The 22,469-nt window shown below is 41.2% G+C and overlaps 3 protein-coding genes and 2 pseudogenes across 3 annotated transcripts; all 5 read right to left on the bottom strand.

The window, feature by feature from the left end:
* Positions 1 to 1,324: 1,324 nt before the first annotated feature.
* On the bottom strand, positions 1,325 to 6,396 carry LOC138903406 (uncharacterized). The gene is made up of 3 exons (XM_070191380.1): positions 6,277 to 6,396; positions 5,628 to 5,697; positions 1,325 to 1,833 (listed from the first exon to the last, which is right to left on the bottom strand). Exons 1-3 carry the CDS (start codon positions 6,394 to 6,396, stop codon positions 1,325 to 1,327), a joined length of 699 nt encoding a protein of 232 aa, XP_070047481.1.
* A 26-nt stretch (positions 6,397 to 6,422) lies between these two features.
* LOC138903405 (uncharacterized) lies at positions 6,423 to 7,193 on the bottom strand. The gene is made up of 2 exons (XM_070191379.1): positions 6,824 to 7,193; positions 6,423 to 6,655 (listed from the first exon to the last, which is right to left on the bottom strand). Exons 1-2 carry the CDS (start codon positions 7,191 to 7,193, stop codon positions 6,423 to 6,425), a joined length of 603 nt encoding a protein of 200 aa, XP_070047480.1.
* A 275-nt stretch (positions 7,194 to 7,468) lies between these two features.
* Positions 7,469 to 8,635, bottom strand: LOC138903404 (uncharacterized). The gene has a single exon (XM_070191378.1). It carries the CDS (start codon positions 8,633 to 8,635, stop codon positions 7,469 to 7,471), a length of 1,167 nt encoding a protein of 388 aa, XP_070047479.1.
* A 7,717-nt stretch (positions 8,636 to 16,352) lies between these two features.
* Positions 16,353 to 22,469, bottom strand: part of LOC104085737 (late blight resistance protein R1-A-like) — a 31,755-nt pseudogene continuing 25,638 nt past the window's right edge.
* LOC138891406 (late blight resistance protein R1-A-like) lies at positions 18,410 to 20,795 on the bottom strand (annotated as a pseudogene).

The raw sequence follows: 22,469 nt of genomic DNA, 5'->3' as shown, positions 1-22,469 counted from the left end.
TTGTATTCGATTAAGGATTTTACGCACGTTTTTCTGTTTACATATTACTGTGTGTAATCTCAGATGCATTTTCTTCGATGCACTTTGGTTCCGAGCATTATCCCTTTTACGTGAGGGTTGATATAAGCATTTGCACAAGTTTGCTTTTTGCGTCCTTTTCACATGCGACTTTGGGTGTATTTTTCCCCGATGGCATTTTTTATTCTGGGCATAGATTCTTCCAGAACCAACCCTTTAACGTGAGGGTTTTTATAAGAGAGGGCCTTTTTATGTTTACGGTGCTCTTGAAGAGGACGTCTCATGTTCATTACAACACTAACATTTGAACTACTTGTTTAACTTTCAAATAACAAAGTTAATTCCTCGTTCAGACAAGAAACAAGATAAAAACAAAAGGATTGCATTTTATTCCTTCTATTTTTAAAAAATACATAAGCATTTGCTATGCTGAAAAGAAATTGTCATTACTTATGGCTATTATGTACAACTTGTTTCTACGGGGCTGGCTGCGCAGTCCCCGGTCCCGATGATGCATTTATTTCTGGATTTTTGTTCCAGTTGACGTGACAATTAATGTTGTCGTTCCGAATTTTTGTTCCCTGGTTGACGTGATGACAATCATTATTGCCGTATCCTCATATCATCCCCCCCCCCCCCCAGTGTTCGAATGCGAAGAGTGCGAATTGGAACACTGGAAATCTTGTATCTTCGAAGATTCCACTAAGGAATTGGTAAATAATCCTCAACCTGGTAACACAACTTTACTTCCCCTCAGGAATTGATACTATCGAGCGAAGGAATCTCTAACAATCCTCTAGTGGTTTGCGCTCATGAACGGTCGGGTAACCTTTGCTTAATAGCAAACTTAACTTCTCGGTGGGAATTTGCAATAGAGAAAAAGATTACCCAAACGTCCACGAGTGGAAGCTTATTTGTTTGACTTGCTATCAAAAGTCTTATTGTTGCTGTCTTCGCAGTATGCTTTCTGTTGCTTCCTCGTTAAAAACCTTGCCAGAAAAACCCAATTGGGACAAAAACTAAAGGAAGGGAAAAAGAGTGCAGCACATACTTTCTGATCGGATAGTGTTCGTCAGCAATAATATCTTTTAAGGTGGGCCACGTTCCAATTGATGGGCGACTTTTCTCCATTTTGGTTCTCCAACTCGTATGAACCTTTCCCTGTGATAGCTGAAATCCAGTAAGGACCTTTGTACGTTGGACCTAGCTTCCCCGCATTAAGCTCCCGGGTATTTTGGGTTACACTCCTCAGGACCAAGTATCCTACTTTGAAATAACAGAGGTTGGCTCTTCGATTATAATATCGCTAAATTCTTTGCTTTTGAGCTGCCATTCTTACATGCGCCAAGTCCCTGCATTCTTCGAGCAGTTCCAAGTTGATTAACATTACTTCGTTGTTCGATTCTTCATTTGCCTGAAAGTATCTCAAAGTGGGTTCACCCACTTCCACCGGTATTAGGGCTTCAGCACCGTACACAAAGGAAAAAGGAGTTTCTCTCATGCTTGATTTGGCCGTTGTTCGGTAGGCCCATGGAACTCCGAGCAATTCTTCGGGCCATTTGCCTTTTGCTGCTTCCAACCTTTCCTTGAGGTTTTGAATAATGACTTTCTTTATTGACTCCTCTTGACCGTTTGCGCTTGGATGATAAGGAGAATATGTAGTCCTCTTTATTTTCAAATCTTCTAGGAATTCTTTTGAATCGATAAATTGTGGCCCATTGTCGCATACGATCTCATTTGGTATTCCGAATCTGCAGATTATATTTTCCCACAGGAAATCGACCACTTCGCGTTCTCCGATCTTCTGATAAGGGTCTGCTTTCACCCATTTAGAAAAATAGTCAGTCAAAATTAAAAAAAAAACCTTACCTTTCCGGGAGACGGTGGCAGCGGTCCGACGATGTCTATCCCCCATTTCATGAACGGCCATGGGGCCAAAACCAAATGTAAGGGTTCTGCCAGTTGGTGTACTAGTGGTGCGTAGCGTTAGCCCTTATCATATTTTCGTACAAAGTCTTTGGCGTCTTGTTCCATGCGAGGCCAATAATATCATGCACGTACCAACTTCAGCACCAAGGAGTCTGCGCCCGAGTGATTGCCGCATATCCCTTCGTGGACATCTCATTACAAAGTTAGCTTCTGATGCTCCTAAGCACCGGGCCAGCGGGCCTTGGAAGGATTTTCTATACAATTGGCCACTTTTGAAGCTATAACATACAACTTTGGCACGTTACGCCCGTGATGCTTTGGGGTCTTCGGGCAACTTCTCGTGTTCGAGATAGTTGATTATTTCATTTCTCCAGTCCCAGACCAGGCTAGTCGAATTTACCTCATAGTAACCATCCGTATCTAGGTTATTTCATTTTTACGGAGTGGTGGTCAGACCAACAATGTTGTATAGGGATGAGTGTTGGCCAGTCAAGATTGCTCATGTACAGAAGATGAAGGAAGCAGAGATGAGGAAGTTGAGATGGATATGCGGGCACACCAGGTTAGATAGGATCAGAAATCAGGTTATTCGCGACAAGGTGGGTGTGGCCCCTATTGAGGATAAGATGTGGGAAGTGCGGCTTAGATGGTTTGCTCATGTGAAGAGGAGGAGCACAAACACCCCGGTGAGGAGGTGTGAGAGGTTGACATTAGAGGGCCTACGGAGAGGTAGAGGTAGGCCAAAGAAGAGGTGGGGAGAGGTGATTAGGCAAGACATGGCACAACTTCAGCTGACCGAGGACATGACCCTTGTTAGGAAGGTATGGAGGTTGAGGATTAGGATAGTAGAGCCGGTAGTTTAGAGTGTTCATAATAGTAGTATTGGCATACAGTCTCGCTTTCTGTTGGTAGTAGGTTTTTATGCCTAACCGTTGTTTTCTTTCATTGTTGATCACCTTACTGTCTTGTTATTTTTATTCTGCTTTTATATGGCTTTTTGGTACGGTTTTTTCTTGTCTATATTTTCATTAATATGGTGCTTATGCTTTCCTGAGCTGAGGATCTATTGAAAATAGCCTCTCTATCCTCACAAAGAAGGGGTAAGGTCTGCATACACACTACCCTCCCCAAACCCCACAGTGTGGGATAATACTGGGTATGTTGTTGTTGTTTTAACTATCCGTATCCAGGGTTGAGTTCATCAGTTGCACTACCGTCCCGGATTTCGATCCCTTCATTTTCGTTGATGATCCTAGGTTTAATAATGCATCCGTTTCTATGTTGTCCTCCCTCGGGATATAAGTAATTGACCACTCTCGGAATCGTGCCAAAAGAGCCTGGACCTTTACCACGTATTATTGCATACGTTCTTCTTTGGTATCAAAGATCTCGTAGACTTAATTTACCACCGGTTGTGAATCACATTTGATTTAGATAACCTTAGAATCAAGTGTCACACCCTAACCTCGGGGAGCGTGATCGAAGCTCAACCGAGTGAACCCGGTCGAGCAAGCCTATTAAATCTTTCCTACCCGACTCATTCATAATCCAAAAAGGGGTCGCATCACCATTTGTAAAATAGTGGAGAGATCAGTTATATAAATATATAAACGTTGCTAGTTCATTTTTCCTTATATAAATTATGCCACAGTTGAGTTTCCAAAATACAACTCGATCCAACGACCACCCCAACATACACACATGACTCACATAAACGTCTACGGAGCCTCTAAGGATACAAAAGAGCAACATGACAATGCCGGCAACAAGGCCCCAGCTATACCTCAAAATATGAAAACTTATACAAAATAAGGACTACATGACCCCTAGGAGAAATGTGGCTCACCAAGACTGCTGTGAGGAGAGAAAAAGAGCACCACTATCTGCGATCGGCACTATCTGCGATGGAACCACTTACATCCATTCAAAGACGTAGCGCCCCCAGCAAAAGTGACGTTAGTACTGTCGAATAGTTCTAGTATGTAAGGCAAATACTAATCTTAGTAGAATGAACAGTGAAACCAAGAGAAGGCAGTCACAATAATCAATAAGTACTTCACAGAAATACAAAGAAACACCAAGTAAGGATCACATAGTTTCTAATTCAATTCTCCATCTTTTTAGGTTAATAATCTTTAGTGCCAAAGCCACAACTCACAATGCCATTGTGTTTTTACACGGAGTCCGGTCTCGGCCCGACCGGCTAATCCATCCCAAGTGAGACATATCCATATCCACAATGTAAATCAATAATTCCAACACAAATGCCACCATGTGTACAGCATGGCAACCGATCTCGACCCGATCGGCTAAGCCATCTCACTTGAGAGATAACCTCTTTCAATTATTCACTCTATTCACATTTCTTTCCCATCTTTCGTACGTGGCATAAACAGCCTCATTTATTAAGTAGTTCTTGGCACTTGGGAACATTTTACAATCCGTTCAAATAACATCATCATTCATGTCGATAAGTATCATCACATAAGGCATTACACATATAAGGGAAGGAACTTGGAAAATCATAATAATGTTCTCAAGTAGCATGATGACATGGTAAACATCTAAAACAATTAGGGAACATGAATCTTCCAACCCAACACACTAAGGCAAACAATTCTAGTATGATCAAGTCGGAACTTACACCAATTATTCGGACACCAGGAGTTCGATTCTAGGAAGAAAAGACTTAGCCATACATATCTCAATTTCGCTTCTTTAGACTCTACAATTATCCGGAACCCTTAGCAACTTCAATCTATTTTAGCAATATACAAATTGAAACCAGAATTAGGAAAACGTTCATGGTTCTAACTCACTTTTTCCCCATACTCTTTATCACACGTGCATGCAAGATGAACCACCCTCATACCCATGAAGTATCACCATAGTACCCCCATTATAGCTATGTTTGAAATTAAGAGCTGGGGTGATGAAGCCTTACCTTTTAGGGTGAAGAAATTTGGTGCTCTACTTGAATATTTCCAAGGTTTTGAGTGATGGTTGAAGAACAATTTGATGAAAAATTAGGCCCTCCCTCTAGAACCCTCTCTCTCACTCTAGAAATATCAGAAATGAGCTTCAAAATAGACTAAAGGGGTGTTTTAGCAGAATGGGGTTCAGGTTTTAAATTAAGAAAATGGGTGCCCCGACACAGGTCTGCGGTCGCATAACAGTTATGCGGTCCACAAAGTGACCGCAGAAATGGCCCTCAGGGGCCTGAACTTTCGGCCCAGGTATGCGACCAGTATGCGGTATGCATACTTGTTCTGCGGTCGCATAATGCACCGCAGAACTCCCTCTGCAAAAACCCAAGAAGGATTATGCGATCGATATGTGGTCCGCATATCAATTATGCGGTCGCATAATCGACCGCAAAACTGACCTCAAATTGGCCAAGCTTTCTGCTTCACTCTGCTGCCATTATGCGGTCCGCAGAGTGATTATGCGGCCGCATAATGGGCCATAGAAATGCTTTCTTCTGCAAAACATTTTCGTCTGAGTACGTAGGGTACTGTTCAGTCCAAAAAGTCCGAACGCATGAATCTATCTTGGAACCACGAAACCCCGAGTTTTTGGTTAAAATTTGTACGAGGCCTTACATACTCCCCCACTTAAGATCATTCGTCCTCGAATGAGGATCAAGGTTCACTTAACACAGCTTTAGTTATACCACATACCATCAGCCCCAAATTTGTCTAACTTCCTGAAAATTTCGCTAGAGTTTCCTTTGTATTTAGGCCTATCCACCTGCCAGAGAGCCCCCGAAACACACCTTAGCAACATATATAGAATTAAATGACACAACAGAATGCAAAATAACACCAATCGAAGCCTCATGGGGGACATATAACTAGAATTAAGTGTCTTTATATAAGCCGAACAAGTAATACAAAAATTTAGGGGGGACAACTTTATAGAGCTATTACATGGCTATTCAAACAAATGAGGGTACTTCTTTTTCATTTCATTATCGTCTTCCCAAGCAACTTCTTTGACTTGCAGGTTTCGCCATAATACCTTTACGGATGCAATTTCTTTGTTCCTCAACTTTCAGACATGTCTATCAAGGATAGCAACCGGAATCTCTTCATATGACAGTTCTTCACTAATCTCGATGGTCTCAACCGGCATGATAGTGGACGGATCTCCAACTACCTTCTTCAACATGGACACATGGAATACTGGGTGCACTAATGACATATCAGGTGGTAGCTCAAGCTTGTACGCTACCTGACCTATCCTTTGAATGATTCTATACGGCCCGACGTACCTCGGACTTAATTTCCCTTTCTTTCCAAACCGCATGATCCCATTCATGGGAGATACCTTCAAGAACACCCAATTATCTTCCTTGAACTCTAAGTCTCTGCGACGAACATCCGAATAGGAGTTTTGACAACTTTGAGCAGTTCTCAACCGCTCTTTTATAATCTTAACCTTTTCCATAGCCTGATGCACAAGGTCTGGTCCTATTAGTTCAGCTTCTCCAACCTCGAACCACCCAATCGGCAATCTACATCTTTCTTTCTGACAAAGAGAACCGGTGCGCCCCAAGGCGACACACTCGGTCGGATGAAACCTTTCTCTAGCAAATCCCTTAGTTGTTCCTTTAGCTCTTTTAATTCTGTGGGCCCTACTCTATAAGGTGGAATGGATATAGGCTGCGTGTCTGGCATCATATCAATCCCAAAATCAATCTCCCTGTCTGGAGGAATTCCAGGGAGCTCATCCGGAAAGACATCGGGGAAATCATTCACAATTGGTACAGATTAATGGGTGGGCACCTCAGCAGTGGTATCCGTAACTCGAACCAAATGATAAATATACCCCTTCCTAATCATCTTTGTGGCCTTAAGGTAAGAAATAAACCTACCTTTTGGCATAACATTATTCCCCTCCCACTCAACAGTTGGTTCGTTAGGAAACTCAAGCCTCATAATTCGGGTCCGACAGTCAAGTTTGGCAAAACATGAATAGAGCCAATCCATTCCCATTATTACATCAAAATCAATCATCCCTAGTTCAATAAGATCGGCCATGGTATCCCGACTACGCACCGTGACAACACAATTCTTATAAATCGGTGCAGCCATAATAGACTCGCCAATCGGAGTAGATACAGAGAACGACTCATGAAGCTGTTCCGGTCCTATCCCGAAGCTCGTAGCAACATAAGGAACAACATAGGATAAAAAAGATCCAGGATCAATAAGGGCATATACATCATGAGATTGAACAGTCATATACCTGTGACGACATCTGGGGAAGCCTCTGCACTCTGTCGACCACTCATAGCATAGAATCGGCTAGGTCCTCCCGAACTCTGTGCACCACCCCTAGCTGCACCACGCCCTGTGGGCGCTGGAGAGCCTCGAGCTGGAGGGTGTGCTGAAGATGTGGCAGCTGTAGGACTGGATGACCGAGTTGTGCCCCTGCCTGCACCCTGACAGGATGCACGACACTCCCTCTGAATATGACCTCTTGTTCCGCATCCGTAACATACTGGCATGTCCAGGTATCAGACTCCCGAATGTATTCTCCTACACTTAGGGCATGGGGCCCTCTGTTGCTGGTGGAATCTCCCTCCTGATCGGCCCTGGTGGTGGGACCCCCTGCTGCCCTGACCGGGCCTAAAGCAACTCCCCTGCTGCTGACTGTGCCCTGATGGCGGGGCACTAGCTGAAGAGTGAGCATAAGACTGGGACGACCCTAATGATCCTCCCCGAAAAGCTGATCTCCCACCTCCGAATGAATCCCCAAGGTTGCCTGCTGATCGGGCCCTACTACTACCTTCTCGTTCCATCCTGAGCTTTAATTTTTGAGCCTCTATAGCTTGGGCAAATGCCGCCATCTTTCCATAGCTCATGTCAGAACTTAGGGCAGCTGTGGCAGCCTCATTAATAACCAAAGGGCTAAGGCCCTGCACAAATCGACGCACCCTAGCCTCCATAGTCGGCATCATATGAACAACATACTTTGACAGGCACACAAACTCCATGTGATACTCCCACACATTCTTACTACCATGTTTAAGCGTTTCAAACTCCACGGCATGGGCTGCCTTAGTCTCAGCAGGCAAGAAATGGTCTATGAAGGCATCCGCGAACTCACTCCATCTCGCCAGAGGGCTCCCTTTCTCACAGGAATCCTCCCACATTTCAAACCAGGAATATGCCACCCCTTTCAGATGATAGGAAGCCAACTCTACTCCTTCCGTCTCAGTAGCACGCATAACTCGGAGGGTCTTATGCATCTCATCAATGAAATCCTGAGGGTCTGCCCCAGGATCAGTACCTGTGAACATTGGAGGGTCTAACTGAAGGAACCTGTTTACCCTGGAACCAGAAGAATCCCCTTGCAAGAAAAATGAGGTGGGTGCAACATTTGACCTCTGGGCTTGAGAAGCTACTAACTGAGTCAGCATCTGAATAGCTCCCCTAAGATCCACATCAGAAATACCGGGACCTGGAGCTGGGGCTGGAAGTGGAACAGGTGTATCGGCGAAAGGGATTGTGGCACCCTCCGCGGGCGTAGGAACAGTGGTATTTTGTTCTGGAGTAGACGAATCAGGCAGTGTGATAGTAAGGGGATTATCCTCACCCGCATTATCAAGTAAGGGATTAACAGCCACTTCTGGGGTGGCATTGGCTTCTTGGCCAATTCTCGCGATCTTCTTAGGTGCCATTTACTGAAAGTTAGAACAATGCACGAGTTAGGGGAAAACAACCTCACTTTCCGCTCTATCACATGATATAGAACAACAATGAAGGATATCATTCTTAAATGTCCAAGTAGCCCCCTAATTATAGACGTGGTCGACAACACACCGATAAGAAGAGCTCTACTAGACACGGCTCCGAGACATCCTAGGACACTCTAAAACCTTAGGATCTGATGCCAAGTTTGTCATGACCCAACCTCGGGGAGTGCGACCATTGCTCAACCGAGTGAACCCAGTCGAGCAAGCCTATTAAAACTTTCTTACCCGACTCATTCATAATCCAAAAAGGGATCACATCACCATTTGTAAAACAGGGGAGAGATCAGTTATATAAATATATAAGCGTTGCTAATTCATTTTTCCTTATATACATTATGCCATAGTTGAGTTTCCAAAATACAACTCGATCCAAAAACCACCCCAACATACATACATGACCCACATAAACGTCTACGGAGCCTCTAAAGATATAAAAGAGCAACATGACAATGCCGGCAACAAGGCCCCGGCTATACCTCAAAATATGAAAACTTATACAAAAGGACTACATAACCCCTGGGAGAAATATGGCTCACCAAGACTGCTGTGAGGAGAGAAAGAGAGCACCACTATCTGCGATCGACACTATCTGCGATGGAACCACCTACATCCATTCAAAGATGTAGCGCCCCCGGCAAAAGGGACATTAGTACTGTCGAATAGTTCTAGTATGTAAGGCAAATACTAATCTTAGTAGAATGAACAGTGAAACCAAGAGAAGGCAGTCACAATAATCAATAAGTACTTCACAGAAATACAAAGAAACACCAAGTAAGGATCACATAGTTTCTAATTCAATTCTCCATCTTTTTAGGTTAATAATCTTTAGTGCCAAAGCCACAACTCACAATGCCATTGTGTTTTTACACGGAGTCCGGTCTCGGCCCGACCGGCTAATCCATCCCAAGTGAGACATATCCATATCCACAATGTAAATCAATAATTCCAACACAAATGCTACCATGTATACAGCATGGCGTCCGATCTCGGCCAGATCGGCTAAGCCATCTCACTTGAGACATAACCTCTTTCAATTGTTCACTCTATTCACATTTCTTTCCCATCTTTCGTTACGTGGCACAAACAGCCTCATTTATTAAGTAGTTCTTGGCACTTGGGAACATTTTACAATTCGAGTCTTTCCTTTTTTATCCGTTCAAATAACATCATCATTCATGTCGATAAGTATCATCACATAAGGCATTACACATATAAGGGAAGGAACTTGGAAAATCATAATAACTTTCTCAAGTAGCATGATGACATGGTAAACATCTAAAATAATTAGGGAACATGAATATTCCAACCCAACATACTAAGGCAAACAATTCTAGTATGATCAAGTCGGAACTTACACCAATTATTCGAACACCAGGAGTTCGATTCTAGGAAGAAGAGAGTTAGCCATACATACCTTAATTTCGCTTCTTTAGACTCTACAATTATCCAGAACCCTTAGCAACCTCAATCTATTTTAGCAATATACAAATTGAACCCAGAATTAGGAAAACGTTCATGGTTCTAACTCACTTTTTTCCCACACTCTTTATCACACATGCATGCAAGATAAACCATCCTCATACCCATGAAGTATCACCCTAGTACCCCATTATAGCTATGTTTGAAATTAAGAGTTGGCGTGATGAAGCCTTACCTTTTAGGGTGAAGAAATTTTGTGCTCTACTTGAATATTTCCAAGGCTTTGAGTGATGTTTGAAGATAAATTTGATGAAAAATTAGGCCCTCCCTCTAGAACCCTCTCTCTCACTCTAGAAATATCATAAATGAGCTTCAAAATAGACTAAAGGGGTGTTTTAACGGAATAGGGGTCGGGTTTTAAATTAAGAAAATGGGTGCCCCGACACAGGTCTGCGGGCGCATATGAGACCGCATAACGATTATGCGGTCCGCAAAGTGACCGCAGAAATGGCCCTTAGGGGCCTGAACTTTTGGTCCAGGTATGCGACCAGTATGTGGTCCACATACTTGTTCTGCGGTTGCATAATGCACCGCAGAACTCCCTCCACAAAAACCCAAGAGGGATTATGCGATCGATATGTGGTCCGCATATCGATTATGCGGTCACATAATCGACCGCAAAACTGACCTCAAATTGGCCAAACTTTCTGCTTTACTCTGCGGTCATTATGCGGTCCGCCGAGTGATTATGCGGCCGCATAATGGGCCGCAGAAATGCTTTCTTCTGCGAAACATTTTCGTCTAAGTCCGTAGGGTACTGTTCAGTGAGTTTTTGGTTAAAATTTGTACGGGGCCTTACATCAAGTCACCGGGCCAATTAGAGCCCTGCAATCAAAGTTTCATACTCTGCTTCATTATTAGTTAAAGGGATCGTTCTGATGGCTTGCCTTAAGATCTCCCCTGAAGGCGTAATTAAGATTATTCCGAGTTCGAACCCTTTTACGTTGGAAGCTCCGTCCGTAAATAAGGTCCAGACCCCCGAAGTCGATTCCGACGCTATTACTGCCTCATTAGTTGCCAGAGGCAGTAGTACCGGACTGAAATCGGTCATGAAGTCAGCCAAGACTTGCGACTTAATTGCAGTACTCGGTTTATATTCTATGTTGAATTCACTCATTTTGACGGCCCATTTGGCCAATATGCCCGAGAGCTCGGGTTTATGGGGGATGTTCCGCAAAGGAAAAGTAGTCACCACAGCTATCGGGTGGCATTAGAAGTAGGGCCTCAACTTTCGAGCGGCAACTACGAGAGCTAAGGCCAGTTTTTTCAAATATGGGTAGCGAGTTTCTGCTCCCGTTAAGATTTTGCTAATGTAATAAATGGGAAATTGCGTACCTTCGTCCTCCCGGACTAAAACTGCACTTACCACAACTTCTGAAATCGCGAGGTAAACTAGTAATGTTTCACCTTCTTTTGGTTTTGTGAGCAACGGAGGGCTCGATAAGTAATTCTTCAGATCCCTCAGAGCTTGCTGGCACTCCGGTGTCCATTCGAAATTATTTTTCTTTTTGAGCAATGTGAAGAAGCGATGACATTTTTCGACGAGCGGAAAATGAACCTGCTCAAAGCTGCTAATCTTCCTATGAGACTTTGGACTTCTTTTACGTTCGACAATTGATCCAGGATATCCTCTATGGCCTTGATTTTGTCGGGGTTAACCTCAATTTCCCTTTGTGAGACCAGAAATCCCAGAAATTTACCAGAACTAACCCCGAACGCGCACTTCTCGAGATTAAGTTGCATGTTATGCTTCCTCAGGATGTCGAATATTTCTTGCAAATGTTTAAGATGGTCACCTATATTCAAAGACTTAACGAGCATATCGTCTATATAAACTTCCATAGTCTTTGCTATTTGCTTTTTGAACATCTTATTTATGAGCCGTTAATAAGTGGCTCCGGCGTTTTTCAACCCGAAAGGCGTTACATTGTAATAGTATGTACCGAAATTCATTATAAACGAAGTTTTTTTCGGATCTTCTGGGTTCATCTTGATTTGATTGTACCCGGAATAAGCATCGAGAAAACTCATCAACTCGTGCCCGGCCGTGACATTAATCATTTGATCGATATTTGGCAGTGGGAACGAGTCTTTCGGGCATGCCCTATTAAGGTCTTTATAGTCTATACACATGCGGAATTTATTGTTCTTCTTAGGAACTACTACTACATTGGCTAGCCAGTCTGGATATTTTACTTATCAGACCGAACCGATTTTATGCAAGCGGATTACATCCTTTTTGACGAATTTATTTCTGGCCTCGGTAATAGGGCGTTTCTTCTGCCTTATTGGAGGTACGTTGGGATCCAAACTCAGCTTGTGCATGGCTATTTTCGTCGGGATACCTGTCATATCCTCGTACGACCATGCCAAACAATCAACATTAAATTTAAGGAATTCAATAAAACCATAGCTGAGCTCTGGGTGCAATCCTGTCCCCAAATGGAATTTTCTTTCTATGAATTCCTAGAACAATGTAACTTGCTCCAGTTCCTCTGCCGTGGACTTCGTTCCATCCGTCTGTTCTGGAACTTGGAGATATCTTGGCACCTGATATTATTCCGACGACTCTGCTTCCGGGCTAACTCCTTCTAGCTCGGGAGTAGGTATCGGTTCCTGTAATTGTTATGCCTTGTGTTCCTTCCCTTTGCTACTGGAAACTGAGATTGCATTCATCTCCCTTGTTGTCGGTTGATCACCTTTTATCTTCTTGATTCCTTCAGCCGTTGGAAACTTCAGTAATTGGTGATATGTTAAAGGTACAACTTTCATTTCGTGTAACTACGGCCTTCCCAAAATGATGTTATATCCCATGTCACTATCTACTACTTCGAATAGAGTGGTTTTTATTACTCCTTCAACGTTCGTGAGCAGCAAAACCCCTTTCCCTGGTCGTCACGCTCGCGAGGTTGAATCAGCGAGGAGCTTTGTTGCCGGAATAATGTTTCCAAAGAGTTTAGCTTGCTCCAATACTATCCATTGTATGATAGTAACCGAACTTCCTAGATCCACTAGAACACATTTAATCTTAAAATCTAACACATTTAAAGAAATTACCAGTGCGTTGTTGTGTGGTAACAACAATCCATCTGCGTCCTCCTCCGTGAAAGTGATACCATCTTCTCCAGAGTCTTTTACTATGAGTTGTTGATACTTTCATCTTCTTTGTTGCCGAAAAGGTGACCCCCTTAATCTCATTCCCCCCGAAGATCATATTGATCATTTGGCGTGAGGGTGTTTCTCCTGCTTTCAAAGGTTCTATGTTGTCCCTATTACGACCATAATTGTTCTTAGCTCGGTCACTCAAAAATTATCTGAGGTGACCATTCTTCAACAGTGTAGCCACTTCTTTCCGGAGGTGTCGGCAGTCCCTTGTCCGGTGACCGTTCGTCCCATGGTACTCGCACCAGAAGTTGGGATCACTCTGGCTGGAATCAGAGCTCATAGGTCTCGGGAATCATGCCTCTTTAATATTTTTCACGGCTGACACCAATTCCACTACACTAACGTTGAAGTTATATTTGATAACTTGGAGTAAGAAGGATTCGGAGACCCCGACGTCTCTTTATCGTGGAGTGGTATATTGATTCGACCACGATCGGTCTCTTTGTCAACGGTGAATTTGTTTGTTGCGCAAAAGTTTCTGCCACGGCCTTCGGTCTGTTCGTAGGGCAAAAACCGACCCCTCGAAGTCCGTTTGTCTGCGTCTTATTCATCCTTTAATTTTTCTCTGCTCTTCTCTCATCCTTTGGCCGATGATGTGGAACCGACCTGGTCATCTTCGATCCTTATCTTAGACTCATACCGGTTATGGACATTTGCCCAAATTGTTGCTTGGAACTCAAGTAGGCTCTCATTCAGCTTCCGGGAAGCGTCTGAGCTTCTCGGGTTCAATCCTTTGGTGAATGCTTCAGCTGCCCATTCATCCGGGACAGCGGTGAGCAACATTCTTTCTTTCTGGGATCGGGTAATGAACTCTCGTAATAATTCGGATTCTCTCTATGCGATCTTGAATATATCGGTCTTTCGGGATTGTACTTTTTTGGCCCCAGCATGAGCCTTGATGAAAGAATTCGCGAGCATCTCAAAGGAATCTATGGAATGCTCGAGTAATAATGAATACCACGTTAGATCTCCTCTCGTGAGAGTTTCCCCAAATTTCTTTAGTAACACAAATTCAATTTCTTGAGGAGCTAAATCATTTCCTATTACCGCCATTGTGTAGGTGGTAATATGCTCCTGTCGGTCTGAAGTCCCGTCAAACTTAGGCACTTCAGGCATTTTGAACCGCTTTAGGATTAGTTCTGGTGCCGCACTCGGCTTATACGGCAGTTGAGTATACTTCTTCGAGTCTGGACCTTTCTATATTGGTGGCGCACCCGGGATTTGGTCCATGAGGGCGTTTACTTCCCTCATAAACCATAAAATTTCATTTTTGAACGGGTCGTTCTTCGTTGTTGAGGCCGGATCTACTCCCCCTGGTCCCTTCGGAGCCAACTTTCCCCCTGGAAGTGTTGTTGTCGACTCTCTGCATTGTTTGGTTTGCGGGAGTATCAGGAGGAATTGGAACTTGTCTGTTTGCATTATTTGAAGCCCCCAATATTGCATGTTTCAGTTCCGTCATAACCTGATCCTGCCATGTGAGATGGCCTAGAATGATTGTTTGTTGCTCTTGCAGGACCCTCACCGCATCCACGATATGCTCCTCATCAACATCATCGGGATTTGTTACCCGAACTTGTCGAGGATAATGCCTGTCATGCACCGGCATGGCGTCATTCTCCTCAATGCGGGTATCGCTGATTGAATCCACGAAATGAGGTTGATCCCCTTAGATTTTCGGGTTGTGTGTGTTGTTAACATTGTTATCTTCCATTTTTTATGATTTTTTCTAAGACAAAATAATCAAATCGCGTTAGTGAAAAAGGCAAGGATCAATTTAATTACACGGATGTCTAGGCCCCACGGTGGGCGCCAAACTGTTTACCCGTAAAATACTACAGTTTAATTTATACATGATTTCTAGACAAGTGAACGAATTTGATCCTGAAATAATGCACTAGTTGAAGAAATGTACAATACTTAGCCTTGAAATGTAGATGAAATAACAGAGATAACAGTTCCGGGAACAAGGTTTCCGATCACAACAATGATGAGATCAAAAAGCAAGAAAATAAGATTGTATTAAGCTTTGTATAGAATACAGTGTAAGTTTTGCCAGAAAATTCGTGTTCTTACAATGATAGCTGAGCTCACTATTTATAGTTATATTTAGGGAAGGAGGACCTAGAATCGTGCCCTCCTTTAATGCCAATTATGAGGGATTAATGAAGATGTAACGGTGAACATAAATGTCAAATTCCTTGTAACGGGCAACTGCTCTTAATGCCATGAATACTCTCTATTGAATGCTACCGGGAACAGAGCATTTATCACATCTTTATGAGCACTATTCTTCCCGCTGACAAATGAAACAGTTGTCTTCAGTCTTCAGTCGTCCCCCGTCTTTGGTTCCACATGTCCCTTTCTCGGACGGCCATGTGCCATAACATATTTTACCCAATACATTATTGTTATATGTTCTTGGGAAATTTACGATTATAACACATGATTAATGTGTAAGATAACAAGAGGAACGGTTTCCCAAGTTGAGAATACAAACTAGTTTGGTAAGAAGAAACAGGGCATTGAAAGGAGCAAGATTTTGGCAGTGTGACATAACAGCAATTTGGTGAACTGATGAAAAGCAAAAAAAGGCAGTCTGGTGCACTAACCTCCTGCTATGCGCGGGGTCTGGGGAAGGGTCGGACCACAAGGGTCTATTGTACGCAGTCTTATCTTGCATTTCTGCAAGAGGCTGTTTTCCACTACTCGAATCCGTGATAGCTTAAAATACTTGGAAAAGTTTCTTGATTGCATCAGTATTTTGGCTCACAGTTAAACTCAACATTTTACGAAGTTAATAACCAACTAATGAACTATCTTACATTATTAATAGCTTAATCTTAGAAGATTAAAACACTAATATTGTAAACCATGGTCCATGGATGTTATCTTGATCCACAAAGGTAAGGCTATGAAAGCGAAATGCTCAGCAATTTATGACTACTTTCTCAAAACATAAAGACTATCGCTAAGTAAAATAGACATGTAGTAAGCATGGAACACAAATAACAACTTAGCCATAAACCTAAAGAAAGAAAAAATGATTCAACTGTTTCACTCAGAAACCTTTAATGAATGGAAGGGCTTATAGTTTTCTTATAAAAAAATAAAATTAAATAAACACACTAACTTAAAAGTTCATGATCTTCAAATAGTGTTAGGCTAATACTCATCCTCCTCCTCCTCGTTATCATCATCATTACCATCACCATCGCTATTATCATCATCAGCACCAGCAGCAGCAACAGCAACAACACCATCATCTATCCGAGAAAAAGATATCAGTTAAGTCAGTAGCGGTAGACTTAATCTAATTAAAGAAGAAAGCCTACATGAAGAAAATGTCTAGATAAAGTTATGGTCTTTCTCAGTTTGTGTACAATATTTTGCTTTAGCACACATTTTCCACAATGCTGCCTTGGTTAAGACGAGATCTCAGGTTCAATTCTCAATTTAGTGTGGGTTTATGTCCTACTATGTTGGTATTCACCCTACTAGTGTGTGCTAGAGGATACCAAGTTGCAGTAGTGCTATATAGTATTGTAAAGCACTCTCTCTTCAGTGACAAAAAAGGAAACAACAGTGATTACAGTGGTTTTAAGTGAGACTTTGAATGTATGTAACTGGAATTTTTCAGTAGTGTACTATTTGCTGTATTAGGAAAGGCATCATCCGCGACAGTCCACTCTCTAAGGTAATCTATTTGCTGTAGTTTCAAGACTTTGAGTTGAGGGAAATCGTCATTGCTCACTTTCTGATGTAGTTTACACAATGTAGTTTGAGTACCTGAAGGTTCTGAAGCAAAGCAATTTCTGATGAGTGCTGAGGATGCAGGTAAAAGCCGATTAGTTTCAAGTTTTTGAGATTTGGTGCTGAGATACAAAAGGGGAGGGTACCAAACATTGATGCGACGAATTTATGATGAATCTCCAGCGTTTCAATCCCTGTTGGAAAATTCAATACATAGTATTGAAAGTTCACAACACCACTGACTTCGCAACTCAGTTTCCGAAGATTTGGTGTTTTTCTCAAAATAAATTCCAATTCTAGGACACAAGAAAAACATGGAATCGAAAGAGTTTTCAGATCATAAAGTTTCTTGGAGTTCTCAATTGATTCTTCTGCATTTTCTATGGTGAAGCTGCAATTGGTAATATGCATATGTCTCAATTTAACCATGTCCCAAAGTGAAATGGGTAGTGAAATTTGTGCATGATAATTACCGCGTAATATCAGAGTTTCAAGGTTCCAACGGTTAGCTATGAATGATGAAATTGATGACGCCCGAGTTCGTGCAGCAAAATACCTCAAGTAAACTAGATCAGTTGGCAAAGAATCAATTCTAGTGAACTTCAAAACCAACACTTTTAGAAACTTGAAGCTGTGAAAATTGTGGGAGACAATGCCAAATGCAAGGCCATCATTGTGCAAAATTATAAAGCGAACATGTGACAAATTAGAGCTCCATTCTCCAATAGGATATCCGTCACCATAAATGGACATGCGATGAGCAAGTTGCTTGTGAAAGTAAACACGGGAAGAAGGATTAGCATTTTCATCCCTGCATATATAGATATTAGTAAAGTTAGATTAATTGGCAATATAAGTTGAAGCACTTAAATTTTGAACCGAAAGAGTACTACTAATTGGCATATTACCGTTTTATGCAAAGGAGAAGATTCTCTTCCTTTGCTCTCTCCTTGCAGAAATCATATAATAGGTCATGAATATGACATTCTTTGGTCTTACCTCGAGAACTCTTCTTAGTTACCATCACTAGATTTCTTCCAATAAGATTCTCCAAATAACCTTCTGTGATGTCCTCCAAGCTCTTGCCCTCACAACGTTTTACAAATCCTTTGGAGATCCACAACCATGTTAACTTTGAAACGTCAATCTCATTGTCCTCTAAATATACTCCAAAGTAAAGAAAGCAAGACCTTAAATGATAGGGTAAACTCTGATAACTTCGTTCTATAATGGCCCTCGAGTCTTTGTGAATGTGAGGACCTAAATTGTTGGCCAATTGTTCCCAACATTCTTCTTTCTTCTCCATCTCAGCCAGAATACCAGCTACAAAAACAATTGAAAGAGGCAGCTGACCACAATTTTTGCTATTTGTTGCCCAATTTTCTTTAGGAGAGGAGGACAGATTTCTTCCCCAAACATTTTTTTCCTCAGTAACATCCAACTTTCATCATTGTTAAACGTACGAAGCGGAAAGGGATCACTCTGAAATCTAGCGTAATTGGCAACCTCATGATTACGTGTAGTTAGAATAATTCTACTTCCATTATTGGAATCTTGAAAACAGCCTATTAGATCATCCCATGCACTGGCTTCCCACACATCGTCAATAAGGATAAGATATCTTTTGGAAAATAAAGTCCTGCGAAGCTGATCAGCTAATTCATCAGCTCGATTTCAGAATTCTCTCCAGTATCATCACGTAAAAGTGCCAGTAACAAGTCCTTACGTGAATACTCTTGAGACACACAACATTGTGCACGGATGTCAAAGTGAGAAATGACTAACCTGTCAGAGTAGAGTCTATAGGCCAAAGTCGTCTTGCCTAGACCCGGCATACCAACAATTGAGATAACATCTCATTCTTTGGTGCCTTTTAGTAGTTGGCCTCTTAACTTTTCTATGACATCCTTGAAACCCACAATTTCTTCATTCATCCTTGGAGTCCTTCCCAAATTTGATAATGTATGAGCTATGTCAGTGTTCATTGCATTGCCAACCATTTTCTTTTCCTGAATCTCTGCTACCTCTGCTCTGATAAGAGTAATCTCCTCTATGATATCGAAGAGCCAACGCTCGAGGCACCAGAGAGGAACTTCTTTGCTTATACAACCATCAACTATGTATTCTACCTCATATGCTTTGTCAATCAATTGTGTCGCACAAAGTTGAATTTTGTTGAGGACATTGTTTCGCTCTTTTGCAACAGCATTTAGAAAAGGTTGCAAGCCCTCAAGTTCCTTCTGGATTATTTGAAGTTGGTTCGTGACAGAAGCTAGTGAATCTGAATGGCGGCGATGGAACTCCTTCAGGTTGTTTAAAAGGAAATCAACATAACCTAATCCATGAATCCTTGGCAAGTTAGATTGAAATGTCTTCCGAATGGTAAGGTAGATCACTGTGTTTACACGTTGAATGTTGCCTGACAAATCAATAACCAGTGCCTTGTCTTCCTTCTCCTTCTCATCTTCATATAACGAATAAACCAGAAGTCCAACATCAATAACCACAGTGTCGATATCTCGAAGAAGAAACTGAAGATCTTGTATCGGCACACAGATGATATTGACTCTCAAGAAGTTGAGCATCTCCTGAAAGATTGCCAAGTGATCCTTCAAAGTAACTATCCGACTGGAGTTACTATTAGTTGGTAGGTCTACCAAATTGTGTAGAATAGTTGCCACAAAACTGCCTTCACTGTCAATTGCATGATCACTTCGGATGTTGGGATACCATCCTGGTTGTATCGTGGACTTTAAAGATTGCAAGACATCAACATAGATCTTGCGGATGCATGGTTGAACGGGCTTAATTTTCATTTGCAAGAAAAGAAAAACCGTGATTTCACCTTGAGCCACATCTTGATTTTCGTGTCCATGTTCTGAAAATACAACAAAGGCAAGCATTGATGCATGGCCGGCCACAGTTAAGACATGAGTGAAGAAATTAAGATGTTGCCTCTGAGGCTCTATGAACCTCTCTGAAACAAAGTAGACGAAATTTTGCAGAAAGATCAATTCCCTGAGAACATGATCTGTATGTTTCTTGGTTTCAGGTACATCAAGAAGTAAATGGTGATCACCAAGTTTCATTAGATCACGAAGATCATCGATCGCAGTATCAATGAACACTGTCACATATTTCGGAATCTCAATATCATCCTTGTTGGCTGAAACTAGTGATGATATCCTAGGAAAGGAGTATTTGACTCTAATTTCCATCTTTATCAACCAAATCTTGTATTGTATCTTAAAGTTACAGAAATCAGAGTACTCGGCTAGGTGTAATCCAGAAAAGTCAACTAGATCAGAGCATCTTCAAATAGAGCTTGGACTTTCTGAGTGACATCTAGGATGTCACGTTCATCTGTGAAACTCTGTAAGCTTAGAAAAATATCCAGGAATTTAAATTCCAGTTTAACGATTGTATCTATAGAAGTTTTAGATAAGCATAAAATATCGTCAAGTTGTTGCAGACGTTCAAAAAGACGACTCTTTGAAGACAGATATTGGTTAGAAGACATCTCTCTCTTTTCTCAGAAGTTGTGACTAAAAGAAACTTGATGAACTTGAACTGAAAAAGGGAAGGAGAGCAACTCTGATGTTTGATACTAAGCATCTACATACAAAATATAACATTTTGTACCACATGGAGCTAGATTTTTTTCTTTGCTTAGAATTTTATAATACAGAACTTTTACTTTCCAGCTATTATATTACCACTTCACAAATATTTATAGAATGCACTAGTTGCTCAAGTGAAAGGCCACATATATAGGCTTTTAGTTAATTCAGTTGGCAAGTTTTTTCTAGTCATTGGCAACTACTATTGATACTTTGACAGAAGCTTGTCTTATTTATAACATCCTAATATGCTACTCCATTATTGCCCACTTCACAAGATAAACAATTTATTTTTTACACTAAAAAGAAATTGATGATATAATTAATTACTACTTCAGCCTGTTTACTCACTGCTAGTGTAGCATATGAACTCAGCATATACACACTCTCTCTCTGGCTGATAATAAAGCATACATGATACATCCAAGGATGACTCACTTTTATTATTAAGAAAAGACTAGAAAGGGGCAGCCAGTAGGGACCCTAGTCAGAAAACTAGACTAATTATTTTATTAGATTATCTATTTATATATAAAGAAGGAACAAAAAGTTTACATCTTGGAAATGTTTCTTTAACCAACTAAAGAAAGCTAGATGCCAGGAGTAGGCCACTTAGAATTATACACAAGATTTTTAAAATTTGTAAATTTCAAAGAGAAAATATGTATGTTGTTAAAAATGCTAACTTTTAAAATGCAAATGTTTTAATATACTAACTGATGAGAGATGCTCTCTGCAAGGCAATAATTTAGTATTACTAGTACTAAAAGAAAAATGGATTAAAAATGACTAAGTCAAATCCAAACTAATCAAACTGCAGTGTTCTGTGAAATCCTGTTAACAGACACAATTGGGAGATAGTTTTTGCTTGGCAACTGCTCTACAACCATGGGAGCTATTGCTTATTCATGGACCTTAAATAGAGAAGATTGCCATCAGCCTACCAATTGTTTGAGAGACTCTTACAAGCACCACGTTAGGCTTTGCCCCATTTAGTAAGAAAAATAAAAGGGTGAAACCATTCACTCACAAGTCAAAATCTAATAACTTGCACCTTTTACTAGTACTCAGAAATATTTTATGATTGAATCTATAATTTGTTAGGTAGTTAAACTATGAAAACTAGTTTGCAATGGATGCAACGACTAACAGATAACTTTACAGAATTTATTAAGCTAATTTAGGAAATACTTACTGATCTTGTGAACTGCTCCTGATACAGCTTTTCATACTCTGCACAAAAAAAAAACGTCCAATGAGTTAATAGCTCAAAGAGTAGTATCCCTCCATTTCATTTATAGGAGGCCGTTTGACTAATTAATTGTTTACATTGAGAAAATATAGGCTTTCTTGTATTGTCCTCCTTTAGTTTATTGCTAAAGTTCATCTTTTTATTGATAGTAGTTAGAATTTCAAGAACTTTTACCTTTGATTAATAAAATACACATGAATAATACTAAGCTTTAGCTAAAGTTTCAAGCTAAAGGAATAATTAGTAAAGGGCACCACGCTAGGTAAATTGGAGAATTGATTTAACAGAATTTCAAAATGAGGCTAGAACTAGTTGAATTTTCTCAGTAGTATACCTGAATAAAGGCCTCCTCTCCTGGATAAAGACATCAAAATCAGAATTCTGATAATCTTCAACTTGTACTGTTTCCCAGATATCCCTTGCTGACTTGTCAACAAGTTTATCGCAGAACTTTACCTCAATGGACTTCAGTTCAAGTTCATCACAGTTTCTT

The sequence above is a fragment of the Nicotiana tomentosiformis genome, chromosome 12, assembly GCF_000390325.3.
Source record: "Nicotiana tomentosiformis chromosome 12, ASM39032v3, whole genome shotgun sequence".
Lineage (NCBI taxonomy): Eukaryota > Viridiplantae > Streptophyta > Magnoliopsida > Solanales > Solanaceae > Nicotiana > Nicotiana tomentosiformis.
The sequence above is the reverse complement of the archived record's forward strand: the minus strand, read 5'-3'. Positions and strand labels throughout refer to the sequence as shown.

Coding starts and splice junctions, on each gene's coding strand:
- LOC138903406 (XM_070191380.1), bottom strand. CDS start 6,396: ATGGAAAAGGTTAAGATTATAAAAGAGCGGTTGAGAACTGCTCAAAGT. Junction 5,698..6,276: donor ATAATTGGGTGTTCTTGAAG/GTATCTCCCATG, acceptor GCTCTCTGGCAG/GTGGATAGGCCTAAATACAA. Junction 1,834..5,627: donor AGACAAATTTGGGGCTGATG/GTATGTGGTATA, acceptor GGGTGAAAGCAG/ACCCTTATCAGAAGATCGGA.
- LOC138903405 (XM_070191379.1), bottom strand. CDS start 7,193: ATGACTGTTCAATCTCATGATGTATATGCCCTTATTGATCCTGGATCT. Junction 6,656..6,823: donor GAATAATGTTATGCCAAAAG/GTAGGTTTATTT, acceptor GAATTCCTCCAG/ACAGGGAGATTGATTTTGGG.
- LOC138903404 (XM_070191378.1), bottom strand. CDS start 8,635: ATGGCACCTAAGAAGATCGCGAGAATTGGCCAAGAAGCCAATGCCACC.